General features: G+C 44.8%; 2 protein-coding genes across 7 annotated transcripts in view; one reads left to right on the top strand and one right to left on the bottom strand.

The window, feature by feature from the left end:
* Positions 1–11333, top strand: part of szt2 (SZT2 subunit of KICSTOR complex) — a 140226-nt gene extending 128893 nt beyond the window's left edge. For all 6 annotated transcript variants that reach the window (XM_080832172.1, XM_080832173.1, XM_080832169.1 and 3 more), the window contains 7 exons: positions 334–547; positions 795–975; positions 3462–3584; positions 4129–4696; positions 7177–7290; positions 10887–10955; positions 11169–11333. In XM_080832172.1, coding sequence (XP_080688298.1) covers positions 334–547; positions 795–975; positions 3462–3584; positions 4129–4696; positions 7177–7290; positions 10887–10955; positions 11169–11312 — 1413 coding nt within the window. In that variant the 3' untranslated portion in view covers positions 11313–11333. The remainder of the gene's footprint in view (positions 1–333; positions 548–794; positions 976–3461; positions 3585–4128; positions 4697–7176; positions 7291–10886; positions 10956–11168) is intronic.
* Positions 11334–14073: 2740 nt separating this feature from the next.
* hyi (hydroxypyruvate isomerase) lies at positions 14074–19069 on the bottom strand. Its single transcript, XM_080833404.1, has 8 exons — positions 18851–19069; positions 18279–18390; positions 17770–17884; positions 17205–17283; positions 17026–17075; positions 16132–16201; positions 15097–15231; positions 14074–14398 (listed from the first exon to the last, which is right to left on the bottom strand). Exons 1-8 carry the CDS (start codon positions 19047–19049, stop codon positions 14343–14345), a joined length of 816 nt encoding a protein of 271 aa, XP_080689530.1. The 5' UTR covers positions 19050–19069; the 3' UTR covers positions 14074–14342.
* Between the last annotated feature and the right edge of the window lie 254 nt (positions 19070–19323).

The following is a 19323-nucleotide window of genomic DNA, read 5'->3' as shown; positions in this document are numbered from 1 at the left end:
GTGTTTGTATGCCTGCATGTGTGTGATTGTGTGTATGTGTGTGCATGTGCGGGAGTGTGTTTCGTTTTTTATATATATGTGTCCGTGTGTTTGTTTGTTTGTTTGTTTGTTCGTGTATATATATATATGTGTGTGTGTGTGTGTGTGTGTGAGAGTGTGTGTGTGTTTGGTTGGTTGGTTTTTCATATTGTGTGTGTGTGTGTGTGTGTGTGTGTGTGTGTGTGTGTGAGAGTGTGTGTGTGTTTGGTTGGTTGGTTTTTCATATTGTGTGTGTGTGTGTGTGTGTGTGTGTGTGTGTGTGTGTGTGTGTGTTTACTTCCTTCCTCCCTCCAGCTCTCCATGCTCTTCACTGAGGAGTGTGATAAGGTGCGGGACCTGATGCACGTTCACTCCTTCAGCTATGACTTCCACCTGCGCGTGGTGCACCAGTACCTCCTGGGCTCACACATGACCCTGCGCCAGGGCTACCAGCTCACCGGCTTCCTGGAGGACTTCATCCGACACCACCCCGACATCCCCAAGTTCGGACGCAACCACGTTTTCCAGGGTACGAGGTCAACGGCTGGGGGTGGGGGGGGGGACTATAGTTATGTAGCGTTTCACCATAGTATCAAATGGCATCAAGTAGTAGGTCAAGGTCTTTTATTTTCTTGATTGTTGAAAAGTCTTTAAACTGGATGTGTGTGTGTGTGTGTGTGTGTGTGTGTGTGTGTGTGTGTGTGTGTGTGTGTGTGTGTGTGTGTGTGTGTGTGTGTGTGTGTGTGTGTGTGTGTGTGTGTGTGTGTGTGTAACAGGGAGCTTCTCCATCTCCACGGGCATGATCACAGCCCACCAGCTGTATAACTACATCACTGACCATGCGGGCACCTACGGCATGAAGCCCCTGCGCATGTCCAAAGCCTCGGCCGCCACAGAGAACAAGAAGGGGCCCAGCGCAGACCTGCACGAGTACGCTCTGGTGGCCCTCTGGAACAGGTAACACACACACACACACACACATATATATATACACACACACACGCACAAACACACATGCACATACATACACACACACACACACACACACATGCACATATACACACACACATGCATATACTGTTCATCCACACACAGACATACACATACACACATAGATGCACATGCACATGCACCAGGCACGTGCACAGATAGACCCCTAGTGGTGCTCAAGCACCTGCCCTTGTGCCCTGGTTGAGAAAAAGTGCCCTTTTTGCTGGAGCCCAATTTTTTTTTCATTCATCAATATTTTTAGAATACAAATTAGTCTCTCTCATCAATTTCCCCAAATGTGTTTTGATATCTGAGGGGGCATTTATTTGAATTCTTTGAATTTCGCCCCGACATGCTCCGCGGCATAGACATAGAATACGTAGGCCTATTCTATGCCTATGCTCTGCGGTGCTTACAAGCCCCCGCCGCGCCCCTCCCTCCTCATACCCCACATCAGTGCTGAGCGACAGGCCATACCGATGCAGCCTACTTCTTCACTGACCTGCAGCATCAGACAAACAGGTAATAACGGTGCAATCCCCAAACGTTGTTTGTTATAAATTAACAACAACATTAGTGCCGCTGAAAACATAACTGGTCCGACGTTTCCTAAAAAAATAAACAATCAACTAACTTGAGTTCAAAGCATTGTCCAGCTGATTACTGACGTTTGTCATGTTTAATGACATTATTTGTCTGAAAGTGCATATTTTGTGTTTGTGTAGAATTCACAGCTAGAAAATAGCAGGTAAACTATGCTAGCTCTCGTGTCATGCTATACTTGTCCCACATTGTTTAACGTGATATTTATGTATCTCTTCGTTTTGCCTGTTTTACAACCATCAAACTTGTATAAGTTATTGCAGAGGGTGAAAAAGAGTAAAATAAGGGAAATGTAAGCTAGCTGTCTAATCAAGAGGAAACACAGGTTGAGAACAGCATAATAAGTGTAATGCTGGTTATGCTTTAACCTTCAGAAAACAGTAAAATTATTATTATACAATTATTATTATACAACTTTGATTTATCTCATTCACAAAATTTGCAGCATTATGCTAAAAAAAAACAGACTCAAGAAGCAGAAGGACAGGGAACTGCAGCAAGCAGCTCAGAGTAGGCGCTCTCTTTTAACTTGGATCAGGCCACCAACTAATTTTTATTATTTTTTTGAGCACCTGCCCCCCAAAATGTCTGTGCACGTGCCTGACATGCACACACACACACACATATACACGCACACACGCACACGCACATGCACATGGACATGCACATGCGCACATGCTCATATATACACACACACACACACACACACACACACACACACACACACATATACACACTTTCACACACCCACAAACACACCTGCAAGCACCCACAAATGTATGTATGTGCAAATGCCATTTTTACAGTAAGGGTTTGTGAAAACACCCATACTAAGACACACAGACGTGTTCCTGTTTATAAGCCAAAGCAGCTGAAAGCAGGCAAAGGATGTTTTAATCAGCAGACTCTGGAGGTTTGGCGTTGTCAACCTGTTCTGCAGAGTGCCTGAGTCAGCATCACAGACCGCGTCAGCATCACACACTGCATCTTCATGTGCAACATTTCGCAGCAGCACAGGCAAACATGAAGTGACCAGGAGTGTCAGAACAGACAGAACAGATAGGATAGGGGGTACACCATCAGAACAGACAAGACAGGGGGTACACCATCAGAACAGACAGGCAGGGGGTACACCATCAGAACAGACAGGCAGGGGGTACACCACTTTATTCAGCTGTCTGAATTCCAGCCTTTCACTCTATTACATGATGATGTAATCTCGTAAATCAATCCTTATCGCCCAGTGATGATGTTATTGCCTGCAGAGCTGACCAATGGGCTCATCAGGAGGGGGTGGGCTTGAAGACAGGAGCTATCGTGTTTAAGACAGAGGCTGAATAGAGATGATCAGTATGAGAAAAAGATTTTGTGTTTGGATCATTAAAGCATGTAAATCTATTCTAGTAAACCATAAACAATAAGAATCTGAACATTGAGCATAAGAGGTCCTCTTTAAAATCAGTAAAATGTACACTGTGCATAGTTGATTCATTCATTCTAATGAAGTATCTTTTGATATGATTTGATTTTAGATCTCTAAGGACATCCTCTTTTCATTGAGGAATTTACTTTCTTGCATAGTATTCAGTGTACTGTCCTGTGATTAATGTATGTATGTGTTTCTAATGTCCTGTGCTACATGTACTTGGTCCTTTTAAGACCCTTTATTTTAGTAAGGTGTATTCCACAGATGGACTTGTACTCCACACTTCCCTTCTGGATTCAGGGTTCTCTTAAAAGACTTTCCTGCATAAATTAATATTTGAATAACTGCTAACTGCACTCCCACACACACACACACACACACACACACACACACACACACACACACATTCTTCCGTCTCCTTCAGCTCAGGGACATTTAAAGACCTGGATGGCCTGCGTCACCATGACGACTTTGACGTGTCCCTGCTGGTGTGTCACAATGCTGGCCCGTTCGAGGAGCAGACAGAGGGGGAGAGACACCTGCTGAGGTGAGAGAGAGTGTGTGTGTGTGTGTGTGTGTGTGTGTGTGTGTGTGTGTGTGTGTGTGTGTGTGTGTGTGTGTGTGTGTGTGTGTGTGTGTGTGTGTGTGTGTGTGTGTGTGTGTGTGTGTGTGATAGACACTTGCTGAGGTGAGGGGGGGAGGAGGGGGGGAGAACAGTACTCTGCAGCCGCCACTGACGCATGATTCATCAGGGCATATGCAAAGCATTCTGAAGCAGTGTGTGTGTGTGTGTGTGTGTGTGTGTGTGTGTGTGTGTGTGTGTGTGTGAACAAATACAAAAGCAGAAATGCTAATGTTATGCCGCAGTCTGTAACAGTTTAGTCAGCTGGGGGTGTGTGGGTGTGTTTATTGGTTTGTAAGGTTTTTCTATGTGTTCTTTTTTACATATAACTGTGTGTGTGCTTGTATGTGCATGAGTGTTTGTGTGTGAGTTAAAAAATAAGTGACACTGAATCTTGTACATACGATGTACCGCCATATGATATCATATAATTCTGTGTGTGTGTGTGTGTGTGTGTGTTTGTACTCAGTTTGCGCTACTACGTGATTATGACCAGCCAGCGTGAGCTATTCCCACGGCTGACAGCCGACATGCGTCGCTTCAAGAAGCTGACGCAGATCCACCCACCACCCGGCTCCGGTAACACCACCACCGGCGCCGCCACTACCGACCCCAGCCCAAGCCAGCCCCCCGATTGCCCCCAACCCGCCCGCGGCGCCCGTGACTCAGAGTCCGACCTCTGGGACGAGGCCTCTTCCACCACCACCCCCACTCCGGCGCCCGCCACCTCGCCCACCGGCCCTGTAGGCTACTCCGACCCCGCCTCCACCGCTGCCCAGGATGAGGCGGGCCAGACTTACCCGTCATCGGTGTTCCCCCTGCTGAGCTCGGAGGTGTGCGCGGCGCACCGTAAGATCCAGAGCAGCGTGGAGCAGGCCATGGGCCACTGCCGGCGGGACACCCTGTGGAGGCGGCTCTTCCACGGCGAGCACCTGGCCTCGGACAAGCTCAAGCTGAGCAAGCTGGCCTTCTCCGAGCTTGAGGAGCTACTGCAGGCCGTGCAGAGCCGCTCCGTGGGGGAGGTGGACCCGCAGCTGGTGAGGACACACACACACACACATATACACATATACATATACATATCTGTACACACACACACACACATACAGTACATACCTACTCACACACACACGCACACACACACAGACACACACACGTACATACCTATACACACACATATACATATACATGCCTACATACACACACACACACACACACACACACACACACACATACAGTACATACACACACACACACACACACACAGACCCACACACACATGCATATACATACCTGCACACACACACACACACACACAAACACACACGTACCTATATACACACACACACATATACATACACATGCCTACACACACCAGACATGTGAACATGCAGGCACTCCTATTCAAATTTACACACACAAATACAGTCATGCAGCATACACACACACACGCATCTACGCATGCAAAGTCATCTGCGAACATATACAAATGCTACATGCAGGTGTCCACATACATGCATGAACGTGCACACACACATGTAAACATGCAAACTCATAATCCCTTTATTCTGAAAAGAGTGTGTGTGCACACGTCTGTGTGGTGTATATATATGTAAATACAGTGTGCCTCCTTCACATACTGAGAAAAAACACCTGTCTCTATGCGTGTGTGTCTGTGCGTGTGTGTCTGTGCGTGTGTGTCTGTGCGTTTCTGAATTTGAATGTGAAAATGTATCACAAAACCCCTCCAGAGTCATTGTTTTTCAGATTTCTGCAATTCATTGTGTGTATGTGTATGTGTGTGCTTAGAAATATGTTTGTGTGGATTTGTATATTTTAGTGTGTGTGTGGTTGCGCTGAGCAGCAGTGTGTGTGTGTGTGTGTGTGTTTTTGTGTGTGTGTGTGTGTGTGTGTGTGTGTGTGTGTGTGTGTGTGTGTGTGTGTGCCTGCTGCTGTCAACCTGCAGACACACACACACACACACACACACACACACACACACACACACACACACACACACACACACACACACACAAACACACATAATGAGAGAGCCACAAGTCAGCCCTTTAATTCCCACTTTCCATCACTCCCCTCTGCATTCTCTCCTCCTCTTCTCTCATCTGTCTCTTCTCTCGTTCCTCTTTCTTCTCCTTATCCCTCTCTGTCACTCCTCTACACATTCCTCCCGTTCGTCACAAGAAGGATTAAATGGATCGGGTGGCTTTAAAACATCTATTTCAGTGCAGAAATCAGGCACTTCCTGACCCCCCCACCCGCACCCTCTTGCCTTTTGTTCAAATAAAGGTCCCGCTAGCTTGTTCTTGAGAGTGTAATCATCTCAATTTTTTCTCATTATAGCCGAGCAGGTTCCAAGAGCCGCAGCCCCAATTACCCATTGCGGCATCTCCGGTTCTAATTGAGGTGTCTGAGACAGGTTCCCCCACCCAAGCTCCCGTCTCCACTCCCCACGGAGGCTGCTAGTGACAGCGCGTGACGTCCTACTTCAGGGAGAACGTCCAGTGGCTCTTATCATTGGAACAGGCTTCCAAATGACCTGCCCTGTTGAAAGGGCCCTTTTTCAAATTCTAACTCCAGCCGTAATAGGACCACTTTTTCTGTCAACATCTCTCTCTCTCTCCTCTCCCTCTCTGTCTTTCTTTTCCCTCTCTCTCTCTCTCTCTTCTGACAGTGTGTGTGTGTGTGTGTGTGTTTGTGTGTGTGTCTGTATCTGTCTGTTTGTGTGTATGTGTGTGTCTGTTTATTTGTCTGTGTGTGTCTGTCTCTTTCCCTCTCTCTCTCACTCTCTCTCTCTCTCTCACACTCTCTCTCTCTCTCTCTTTGTTTCTTTATCTCTCTCTCTCTCTGTCCCTCTCTGCTGGCCGTCACAATGCAAGGAGAGAGTTAGCTCCCGGTGGAGGGCCCTGGCTACATGCGATACGCCTATCAAGAAAATTCCCTCAAATTAGATTCACTCCCACCCCCACCCCACATACACACACTCACACACTCACTTCTCCTCCTCCTCCTCCTCCTTCTCCCCTGTTTCTCCTCTCTCTCCAAATCAGATTTTGGGGCAACGTGCAGAATGCGAAATATGCCTGATAATTCAGTATCTTGGCCCGGGAATGTCTACTCCCATTTAAATGACTTCTTTTAAAATCGAATAAGAGCAAGCTCATGGTTCTGGGGGCTTCCAGTGTACATGAGTTTATGCAGGACATAGAGCCGGGCGGGTTCATTTAAATAAACCCAGAGAACTTTCCCATCTGGGAGAAAACGGAGAGGACCGAACCGGACCAGTTAAATTGACATCTGGCTAATCCTGATATAGTCCTAATTCTGTGACGTTTTCTAGTAACACTTGATGTTTTAAAAAGGGAAGTGTTTTTTTAAGGCATGTTTTTCCACCACTGTCTTTGTTCCTCTGTCTGCGACTGGCCTCACATGACTGGAATCCTATTGGTAGTTTGACTGGCTAACACACGAGCCGATTGGTTGTTTTTGCCGTCTGCAGGACTGCTTCCTGACCATGAGCCCCAGCTGGTACCAGAGCCTCATCAAGGTGCTGCTCTCCCGCTTTCCCCAGAGCTGCAGGCACTTTGTGGACGACAGTGGCATCCAGTACCTGGTAAAGTCCCACACACACACACACACACACACACACACACATACACACACACACACACACACACACACACACACACACACACACACAACAGAAATTACCTGATTACCTAATAACTGTGCTTCAACCTTTTCAGCGCAATAGCAGTCACTGGAATGACGCAATGAAGTTGTAATGGAGTTTGTGTCAAAACTTCATCATCAGCTCCCCTGGTATCTGAGAGATCTGTCTTTTTTAAGATGTTTTGACATTTTTTTGGGCACAAAAAACATGTAACATCACTATGTGCTCTAGGCATCAGAGCTCACTTCTATGACTCATTTTGAGACGTAAATGTCTTGACATATTTGTCTCAGACATGGTTGTGTTTGGGGAGTGGAATAAGTTCACACTCTTTAGCTGGCATTAAGTCACGAATGACTCACTGAAGATCATGGTCCAGATCTACTGGTATTTCTACTCCTAATATCTTAGCAAAAGTGAAGATGTTCTTCGCCATGCCCGAGGAGACATCCCTCATACTGTGATGTGTCAGCTTGTGATTTCATAACGACAAACAAGCAATCCAAACAAACTGCCTTGATTAAAAAGCCTCCAACCATGCAGCTTATCCCTAACATGGCGCAGTGTGTAGTGAAGAAAGAGGCATGCATCCTAAAATGGCTTTGAGCAAATTAAAAGTCCCCGATCTCTCTCCCTAAGTCGGGGCTGGCTCAACACCGCGCACCGGCATCAAAACCAACGTCCCTTTCAGCTTCAGGCACGAGTGCCAAGACTGATGCAGAAGATGCCCCAATTACTCTGTGGGGTTCCAGGATTTGTGTTTGTTTATGTGTTTGTGTGTGTGTGTGTGTGTGTGTGTGTGTGTGTGTGTGTGTGTGTGTGTGTGTGTGTGTAATTTGTGTTTGTGTTAATGTTTGTCTGTGTGTGAGTATGGGCGTGTATGTGTATATGCCTGATTGTGCTTATGCGTGTGTCTGTCTGTGTCTGTGTCTGTGTGTAAGTATGGGTGTATATGGGCCATTCTACCGAATTGGTGCAAAGTCAGGTCGGAAATATTTTGATTTTTTTTATGTTTTATTCCCAAAACTTTGTCCGTATGTATATTGTACCATATCTAAAGTACACTTATCTAGTAAAAGAACAGTCAATTTTTATATTGTATTTTCAGAATGTGTTGGAATGTTTTTCCTCTTCCAAAAATTGTCACTACCGAAACATCACATTTACTATAGTAAAAAAGTATTATTATTGACCTGTTCAGATTGTGTTTCCTTCCCTTCTCTGAAGAGTATTTTTACAAATATTTCTTGAAGGTTTTCACAATGAAATCCATAAAAATGAATTTTTTATCAAATTTTCAAGTTCAATTTATACAATTCATCAAAATCTAAGTGCAATATTTCTTTGTAAAATGCAAAATACTGATCATATTGATTCCAGAGTTGTTAATTGATGAAATTGAACATACATTAATCCAATCAGTATCATAACATTTTAGTTGATTACTCAATATACTTAATTTTTTACAAAACATCCTGTGTTTCGGTAGTGCTGCACTGTTTCGGTAGTGACATCCAGTGTTTCGGTAGTGACTGCACTGTTGGATGGATGTTCATTTCTCTCCCAAAATCTTCCAAAAGGTGCTCTGGGCCGCCCTTTAGTCCACACAACACATTTATTTAAAAATTATGGGATTGAACTACTTACCATTTCATTTTGTCACTACTGAAATCATCAGGTCACTACCATATGTTTCGGTAGTGACTGTTTCGGTAGTGACAATTCTAGCTAACTTTAAGCATAAATAAAGAATTCTAACAAGCAGACGGCATGCAAACACATCTTTGAAGAGGTGAACACACATACAAACATAAGATTTTCCATGAAACCCCAAAAGGTTTATTTAATTGAAGAAAACATGCGTTTCGGTAGTGACAATTCTTAAGGTTACACGTCGATTTTCAGACTTTGGAACACATTTATATAAAAACTATGGGATTTAGCTACTTACCATTCAACCATGAGGGTCAGAGATGCAGTGTCACTGCATGGTCAAAAATGCAGAGTTGTGGCTAAAACACAGGCTCAGCCAATGGACTAAAACTCTTGTGTTTCGGTAGTGACATGAAAACTAGGGACATGATTTTTTGAGTATAGAAAATTGATTTAAAAATTAAACCCACAATAAATCTAAATATTCCAAGTTCTGTTTCAACCCAATCATAAAGATCTTTGAAATTAAATCATTGAAAAAAATCTAAAAAAATTGAAAAGTGTTATTTAAAGGCATTGAAATTTAGATGTCAGGGTTGGGGACAGCTACTTCCCAATAGAAAGTACCCTATAAATGATGATTTTGTATATATTTAGCTTATCACTATCTCATGTAATGCATTGGGTTTATATAGACCATAACATTTTCTAATTAAATATCTATGCCTAAATACCTAATTGTTTTGTAAATAGTTGTTATTGTTGAGGGACTGCATATTACACGAATTCGGTAGAATGGCCCATATGCCTGTGTGTGCTTATGTGTGTGCCTGTGTGGGAATGAGTACCTATCTGTGCCTGTGTGTGTGTGCGTGTGTGTGTGTGTGTGTGTGTGAGTGTGTAACAGACTTTAATTCAGTTTGAGGTTAGGGTAGACCGGCATCCACAAGTAAGGTCCTGTAATTAATTCCCCTCCATCTTGTACTCTGTGGCGTTGTTCTTGTTTTCAGAGGATGTGTTTTCCTTAAATTAAAGTTTGGGGCAAAAGCACCCTGGAAACGGTTCGGAGTCACCTTGAACTTCACTGAAATGAAACTTCCACCGTTTCCACGGCTCTCCCATTTCCAATCAAAGGGGAAGAACTTAACTGAAAGTTCTCAGAAAAAGAAATAATCAATTCAGCAAATTCCAGACCCTCAGTGCTTTGAAATGAGTGTTGGCATCTTGTTAAAGAAAAAAAAGAAAAAAGGAAGAAAAAAAATTGCGAAGAGGCTCTCAAGGGGGATTATGGGAATCTTAAGGGGGAATAATTGTCAGCTCCTCTGGAGTGTCAGGAGGTTAGTCCCTGCTTAATTTTGTAATTGCGAGGCCGGAGATCAAAAGAACGTGCTGCGGTGCTGGAGATTGCCTGGACTGATGACTTGTGCCTGGCCTGCTTTCCCTGCCCCTGCCCCCGCTCTACCCGCCTACCTACCTACCTAACTACCTCCTGCCTGCCTCCTCCAGCAGCGATGTGGCGCTCCGTAAACAAAAGCCTGCTTTGTTTCCTGCAGTTAGGAAGCATTGGGGGCTTTGTCAAAGTCCAGAGCACCATTAATGAACTGCGGAGACGGGAGTTCAGTTGAAGCAGTGGAAAAAAATGAAAAATCATGATTTAAAAATGATGTGCCATTTACATTTCTCTCTCTTTTTTTTCCATCACTCTATCTGTTTCTCTCCTTCTGTCTATGAATCTCTTTGCCTCTCCTCTGTCTCTTTCCCTCTTTGAATCTCTCTGGCCCCTGTCTTCTCTCTCTCTCTCTCTCTCTCTCTCTCTCTCTCTCTCTCTCTCTCTCTCTCTCTCTCTCTCTCTCTCTCTCTCTCTCTCACTTCCTGTCTTTCAGGCTGTTCTGAATCAGAAGTTCACCGACTGCTTTGTGCTGGTCTTTCTGGACGCCCAGGCGGGCAAAACGGTAAGCGCCATTGTGCACCAGCAGATCCTTATCCAAAGCAGCCGCTTTCATTCCCCGTCCCTGATAACGCTAATTCGCCCCTGTGTTTAACATAACAGCACGGGCAGCCTGGCAAGGGCTACTGTGGCAAGATGACTGGATTTTAATTAATAACCCTACCCCCTCCTCCTCCCCCCCCCCCCCCCCCCCCCCCTCCTCCTCCGTCCCTTCCAGAGTCTCAAGGTAGTTTTCCGGGAGCCCCTCCCTGCCAACCAGCCCCCCAGCACCAGCCCCCCGCCACAGCTGGTGTCCATGTACCACCACCTGGAGTCAGTGGTGAACACCGCCTGCTACAACCTCTGGACCGGCCTCCTCTGAAGAGGAGGAGACAGGCCTGAGACGAGCATGGAGGGGGTGGGGCAGGGGGGTAAAGGGAGAGGGGGGAGGGAGAGAGGGGGGAATGGAGAGAAGTGACTGTGGCTGAACGCCGTTGTCAGATGGTAAATTGTGCCTCGTGTATTACAGGAGAGGTTGAGGTGTGTGTGTTTGTGTGTGTGCATGTGTGTGCATGTGTGTGCTTGTGTGCGTGCGTGTGTGTGTGTGTGTGTGTGTGTGTGTGTGTATGTGTGTGTGTGTGTGTGTGTGTGTGTGTGTGTGTGTGTGTGTGTGTGTGTAAAGGGTGTGGGGGGAGGATGCTGCTGCTGCTGCTGCCATGTACTGCCAAATGACTGACACATCCTCATTGAGCCCTGAGCTATCTATCTCCACTCCCCCCCTCCTCCCTCACGGGTGTCCATTGATCTCAATCACTCTCAACAACCCTGGGAGTGGAGAGAGAACTACATCGACACCGCACCACCGTACGGGCGCTACCACTGACAGTCCATTTCACCTGAAGGAGGCTGCTGCTTCAGAGCCAGGCTGTGTCGCGTCGCGTAGTGGCCGCAGCAGTTAAGACGCCTGCCAGCCGCCCGCCAGCTTAGAGGGGGCCCATTGACTCGCTGACTTCCCACCACTCAAGTGGGCATTTGGACCCAACACAGGTCACTTTACTGGCACACAGTGAGGCGAAGGTTGAACACTACCTCACCACAAAGTTTTTTTTTTTTTTTTTTTTTCGACTGAAGAACTCTCATCTCTGAAGTGCTTATTGTATCGGGGGCAGTGCACCACAGGCTTCTCCTTTATGCAATTTTGTTGCCTTTGTAAAAAAAAAAACTCTGTCGGTCAGTCGGCCACTGCATGCCATTCTGGATCGCTGAGAGAGGGAGAGGGGGGCCAATTGTGCCACGTCGGCATAAAAGAGCATTTCAGGACTGCACTTGTTTGCCGAAAGTATTCTTTTCTCTCTCTCTCTCTCTCTCTCATTCTCTTCTTCACTGTGGTCTTTTTTGAGTCATGACTTTTGTAAAATACCTACACACACCTCTGATCTACTTGAGTGCATTACAATGTGAAGCAGAACTGCAGCCCTGTTCTCACCCTAAGTGTTCGGAGCATTTGGAGAGTCGGGTTTGAATGTGTCGGATAACTGTTAACATATTTCAGCTCTCAACATGGTGAAACTTGTGTAACATTTAAATATGACCCCCCCCATCCCCTCCATGTGTGCTCAGAGGAACTATATTTCCCAAGAACTCAACACTCATCTCCTGCTCAGAACGTGTAGTACTCTGAGCTGCAGCCCAGACCAGAATCTACCGCTGGGTCAGATTTGGCCCGGATCTGGCCCGGATCAGCGCCAGATCGACCCCACCGTCAGCTGCGGTGTCCGCGACACACTTCTCCCAGGGTTTCTTTTTGCTTTATCCTTCTCCACCGAGGCGCGAGAGATCTCAGCCATCACAGCTGGCAGTGGTGGGTAATTGATTCCCGCCCGGCGTTTGTATTGCTACAATGTCAAATGTGCTAGCTAATTTCCTCTCTCCCTACCATATCTTCATCCCAGAAGTGCCTACCTTATTTTTCACCCCTCCATTTCTTAACGATGCAAAAAAAAGAGTAGTGTTATTATTGTGTCGACCTTCCAAGGAGAATCTCTGAAAATCCAATTAGGCTTCTCATTAATTCTGGCGTAGTGGCAGGCCGAGTAGGGCTACCAGACCCCAGTTTACAGAGAGCACAGGCAAGATGATGGAGCCAAAAAATAAGAGAAAGAAGTAAAGAAAGAAAATAGAGAAGAAGGGAGTGTGTTTGTCTAATAGTGCTAGCATCCTAATTTGGTACACTGACACCACACACAGACAGGGGAAGAAAAAAACTCTCAGAGCTGTCATTTACTGCAATACTGAGTCTACACAACCTTAAGTTCACTTGAAGGAAACCAAAAATAATTGGATAGTTTATTTTATTTTATATGAGTTCCTCATTTTAAGGGGGATAAAACAATTAAGTACTGATTGTGCGCTTTTAAGCAAGACAATGTACATTTTAAGATTTTGTTTCATGATGTTCAGACACTGGATATTTAATTTAATCTAATACTTAATAATCAACATGCTAATGTTTGGCAGTTCATACAATAGTTTTTTGAAGCAGTGCTAAAATCGAGTGATTAAAATAAGTCTTGAAATGTTGTTATTGTAAATTATGTACCTAAAAAAGGATTTGTAACTATAAAATGCAAACAAAAATAAAAAAAATGCTACATTTATGACTTGGCCATTTTAAATCCCCTGTTTTTCTTACAGTAAATAAATGCCCAGGCACCAAGCCTACACCGTACTGAAGCTCTTTAGTAAGCACTCTGAGAGAGAGAGTCTTCATTAAAATGGCATTTGTAGCAGGAACCGACTCATCTGGATGGAACTTAAGCAGAGCTTTGCGCCGCCAAATTCTATTCTGTTCTAATGGAGTTTGGCAACAAAACTAATATGTGTTGGAAGGATCTAAACTTCCCAGGGTTGTTGGCAAGCATCCACAGACGATTGATACATCACCTTCCTGTATACATCCAGTCTTGCAGAAGAGATGACACAGAGATGGCCAACAGTTTGTGCAAAAAAAAACTTGTTTATTTTTCATTTGCAAGATTAGAGGAATGTATAGACATTTAGCCAAAATATGAAGTGTTCGACTTGTATTGTTTAACTTGCTTGACGGTTGTAACATGTTGAAATTGGAATGGGCAGCTCTCTGCATTGCTGGTCATCTGGCCAAAGATTGTTCAAACCAAGAATGTCCAATATGACAATCCTACGTCAGTGTAATGACACACCTGATCCGGGCCCAGGATATACCATATGAATGCACATCCTGAGGGGTTCGTCAAAGCCACTGCATTATGTCCTCATCCTTAGAACTGTTTTCATGTAATTTCATACTTCCTCAAAAGACCATTGCACATGAAGACTTTTTCTAAAATCCACCACGGGTATCCTCTGAATGCTCATTGGACTGTCTTCCCCTTCACTGGTGTTTGCTCCAGTACTCCTGAACCCATTTCAACCCATCCACGGTGGAACCTAAAAACACAAACAGTAGCAGTAAGAGGACTTTTCCAACTTTCTGTGTCAGCGTGAACGTTCTGTTGAGCATTCTGCTTTTTCAACAGACCATGACAACCTTGAATTCCTAAACTCCCTATGGGAAAGAGAGTATTGCATGCCTTTAAATGGAATGAATAGTTTTAGGGAGCTGTTCAGGCAAACACACACTAGAATAAGCACATTCAACTCTCCTCATTCCTATAATTTCCGAGGCAAATTGAAATCCTACTTCACAAACAGGTAAAAATATAAAAGAAAAACCCTAAACCGTGCATGTAAAACCAGCTAGTCCCAGAAGTTCTCAATCCATCAGCACCCCCCTCCACTGAATATCATCCATCTATCCCTGCACTCAGCACCCTTCCCCCCATCCTCCACTGAATATCATCCATCTACCCCTGCACTAAGCACCCAGCTGACCTACGTGTAATTACAATGCTCTCCATCTTCTAATTCAGGTGTGCTCAGCCAATCAGAAACTCAAGAGCTCCATCATATATGCGGAGCGTGGAAAGCTGAACACGCAGGCCAACCACAGGGGACGGGGTGGCGTCAAGGAGGGCCCTAGAGTTGCTTCAAGGGGGGGTGTGAGAACCCTTGGCTTAGGCAGACGGAATGGAGCCTTACTGGAGGTTAGACGGGACTGAGGCGGTGCAGTGTAGCTCTGCTCTTACCCTTGGGTTTGTATTCACAGCCAATGTAGCCCTGGTAGTCCAGCTCCTCCAGCAGGCTGAGGAGGTAGGGGAAGTTCAGCTCTCCGGCGCTGTCCGGCTCGTGGCGACTCGGCACCTGGGCAATCTGGACGTGGCCTGCGGCATGGAACGACAGCACAGGCGGCCTGTAATTCACCCTCTTCAGCAGCTATTAGTAATGGATGGTACGCACTTATGTACTCACACACACACACACACACACACACACACACTAACACTAACACTAGTGTCTAGAGAGGAGAGGAGTGATACACAGGCTTTTAGAGGCTCTCCACACCGTCACCACAGATCATTTCTTGATGTATGTGCGGCCGCAGACACTCTAAGGTCGTGCTGAGGGTGGGGATTATTGATATCTTTTTACAGAACCTTTCTGCCCGCCTATAGTGTGGAGAAAGGAAGATGCTGCTGATACCAGTAGCTGGCTATTTTGGCCATGATGGTGTTGCTTCCATGATGTGTACACTTAAATAATAATAATAAATCATCACATTTATACAAGCTTAAATAATAATAATAATACATCACATTTATACAAGCTTAACTAAAAATAATACATCACATTTATCTTAAATAATAATAATAAATCACATTTATACAAGCTTAAATATGTAATGTCCTTAGAGATCCTCACATTCATCACACCCAGTGTTTTTTTCCACCGGTAAGGGTTTTATGTTGACTGAAATATGGCTTTAGAAGAGCATCAAAAGTGAAGGCACACTGTTAAAAATATGGAGGGAAAACTACTGATGCTTTGTATACGAATATCAAACATGCTTACGAGCTTTTCAGCCAGCAGGTATGAATTGTTGGCTCATTAGTCAGCACCTGCTAGTGATATAATTGGCTGTGACTGCAGGCATCCTTTCAAAACCATAACACAACACCCACCTTTTTGCCCTAGCCATTGTGACCCTACAGTCATACAATACACTTCAAAAGTGTCATGTGATATTGTTTCTCTTGCATACACACACACAGACAAACACTTGCCTATGAGGGGGAAGTACCTCCGGATGTTCTGCGTTAAGTTTCCATCCATTATTTGCCAGTGATAGACATCCTGTGTTGGGGGTTGGGGAAACAAAATGGCTCCTGTCAGCACAGTCTGGTTCCACAGCAGAATTTTGTGGTGATTTAAAGAAGCACTCCCTCCCATCCCCTCCCCCCCTCCAGCCTCCATCTCTGCGACGGCTGCCGTGGTGCCTTCCTCTTGACTGTGTTTAATCATACTTCACTGCAGTTTCTGGCTTTTATGTGCTCGGTGACAGCTAAAAGATGCTCTGAGCGGCCATTCACAGAAACACTCCACCGTGTTAGCCCCAGCGCCTGTCAACAAAACTATGAGCTGCACGATGGGTAATGGACTTTGCTGCTCCGTCAGCAACTCACTGAGAGGAATTGCTTTTTTTCTGTTCGTCTGTCTGTGTGTGTGTGTGTGTGTGTGTGTGTGTGTGTGTGTGTTTGTGTGTAGATGTGCTTTCCAAGGGAAGAGAACTAACAGAATAAGGGGAATTATAGAGGACAAAAATAGCAACAACATCGTTATTAGTTAATGGCTGTACTGTAACTGCTGTTAAACTTAGGAGACCCCCCCATACCCATACCCTAAGAGATGTTTAGCAGATGCAAGTTACCCTTTCTGAGATAAATGCCACGTCCTACAGGACTCAGCACAGTAACACACTTTGGTTATGTCCTTGTTAGTATGCCTCAAGGAAACCATTCTTGGCCCTTTTGACTGACATAAGTAATAAATAATAGCAAGCACTCGAATAAAGGCACATTATTACCTTTCCCTTAACCTGGAGCACAGCTTTTCACAACAAGCACAGAAGTAAAACGTTCTCAGTCCTGATTGCTTTACATAAAGTGCACCATACTCACCATCTGCAGTTTAATGCTGGAGTGACCAACTTTCTGCAGAATATCAGCCGCTAGAAAAAAAAACACACAGACCTTCAGTGCAATCCAGGGATATACTTCACACTGAAAAAAACAAACAAATCTATTAACATACTCAGATCCAGCCTTAGGTAATTACTACAATCAGTGCTTTTTTTTACCCTGATGTGGAGAGTTCAGAAAATACAGTGGGTCTGTAATCCTGGTGTTGATCGGCTCAATCAGGCCCAGGATTCCTTCCTGTTGCCAAAAGGAAAAGTGATGCAGTCTTTCTCTTAACCCAGCAGCACCTGCAGTGTTATGTAAGTGTTTATTTCGTGAAATGCTTTCTACAGTATGGCAGCTATCAATTACACAATTCCTCTGAGAATAAAATCTTTGGGTCAACTAGAACCTACATTTGAACTGTACATGCTCCTCTTGAATGTCTGTCAGTTTGTTTACTGTGCCCGGGTCTGCATAATATGCGTGTATTGACACAGGAGGGAGGATGGTGGGATGAAGGGCTAAAGGGATGTTTAACAATGTGTTTTTACCTCACACATTTATCTGCCGGAGTCGCATACTGCGGCTGCTACAGCTGAACTTATCAAGCTTAAAGAGGATAAGAGGGGCAATAAATGCACACCGTTCAAAGTTGTGCAGTGAAAACCGGAGAATGCTGCTCAACACCTGAGCATTCTTCCTGGCTCCGCGCCACCGGGAGAGAGCAAGTGAGAGGGTCACCTTTGAGAGGACACCTGCAGCGTGTTTCAGGTTCTGTACAAAGGTGGCCTCCATCTCCATGGCAACAGCCGCGCGGTCCGCCCCCACAGGTACCCTCCCTGCCATCAAGTGGATCCTGATGAGGGGATTCCAGGAGAGAAATATGTTTAAAGTGGGAAACCTGCACACACAACACTGACACTCTGAAATCCCACTGCAGGCTAAGGCTAGTTTTTATATTTAGCTGAGACCACCACAAAGCTCTGTAATGTATTTGATAATAGAATACATTATTTAAATCAAAGGAGGAGAGCCTTATGTAGAAGATATCCTCAAAAAAAGGATATTTATATTTATTTTTAAAGACCATGACCACATTAATGTACTCTTTAACCCCTTTAATCCCTCATATAATGCGTGTGGATGTGTAGATGTCAGTATATAACATACCCTCTGGTCTTTTATAATTACATGGTCTAACCTCTGCTCTCTGTGTTAATGTGGTCACGAGTGCATGTTGAATCCTGTACCTCCTGCAGTCCAGTGCTTTGGCGTACTGCACAGCCAGCTCCAGGCCCTTCCTGAACTCCTGTTCTCTGCCCGGAATGGCCCCGAGACCGAGATCACCACCCTTCATATCCCCTATACAAGTATGACAGTAATGCCTCTTTGTCATGGGGGCAGCTATTTTCTGGCTCATTTCAGATTTATGTAATCATGTCATTGTACACTATGGGCTCGCTGTTTGGGTCACAGTACACCACAAGGCAAATAGACTATCCAGCTACATGTATACACTAATACAGTCCCTATCTACAAAGGCATGGATCGCAAAATAGAACTCTGGCTACAGATGTTTAACTATAAAAGTGTACTACCTATAAAAAAAAAAAGTGAACATACTCGAAAACTTGATCAAATTAAGTAATATGAGCATATGACGTCCTTACTTTTGAAAGTTGAGTGATGGGTACATTGTAAATCCTGGCTCATAAAGAAAGTAATATGTAAATGGTGTTGATGACATTAGACATTAGTCTAGTAGAGTAGTATGCGATAGTTTACAACACAAGGGGCATCAAGTGTCGGGATTTTGTCTTACCCGGAGGAGTATTCAGAAGCACAACTTCAAGACCCGTTTGTTTCTTCGACTCGACGAGCGTTGCAATGTCGCAGTCATATAACCAAGCTGCTTCAACTGCTCGAAAGCCAGCGGATGGAGCCGCCTGCAACCTCTGAGTAAATTCTGGCAACTCCGTAAATAACCACGAGATATTTGCGCAAAATTTTAACTTTACCATTTTGACTTTTCTCTTGTCAGTTGCTCAAATATGCCTGTCAGCCTGTAATCGAGGCGACCACAAACTCCTCTGTGTAAGGACAGATTCAACCAATAAACGACTGCACCACGTGTACTAATGTGAATGTTTAACTAGCGTTACTGATTATGAAACTTTACAGCTAGTTACTGTGAGTCGAGTCAAGGAAATATTTTTCGAATTGTTGTCAACCTGTGACAGCCGTAGATCCAAACCAAACCGTAGGTCACATGCGTAGCAGTCCATTCGTCCCGAG

The sequence above is a fragment of the Sprattus sprattus genome (assembly GCF_963457725.1).
Source record: "Sprattus sprattus genome assembly, chromosome: 2".
In the NCBI taxonomy this organism is placed as follows: domain Eukaryota; kingdom Metazoa; phylum Chordata; class Actinopteri; order Clupeiformes; family Clupeidae; genus Sprattus; species Sprattus sprattus.
Note: the sequence above shows the minus strand (reverse complement) of the source record. Positions and strands in the feature narration are given on the sequence as shown.

Excerpts from the sequence above, each read along its gene's own strand:
- hyi (XM_080833404.1), bottom strand. The coding sequence starts at position 19,049 with ATGGTAAAGTTAAAATTTTGCGCAAATATCTCGTGGTTATTTACGGAG. Across the intron at positions 17,885-18,278 it reads AAAGCACTGGACTGCAGGAG|GATCCACTTGATGGCAGGGA; the intron begins GTACAGGATTCA and ends TCCCCTCATCAG. Across the intron at positions 17,284-17,769 it reads CTGCAGGTGTCCTCTCAAAG|GAAGGAATCCTGGGCCTGAT; the intron begins GTGACCCTCTCA and ends TTTTGGCAACAG.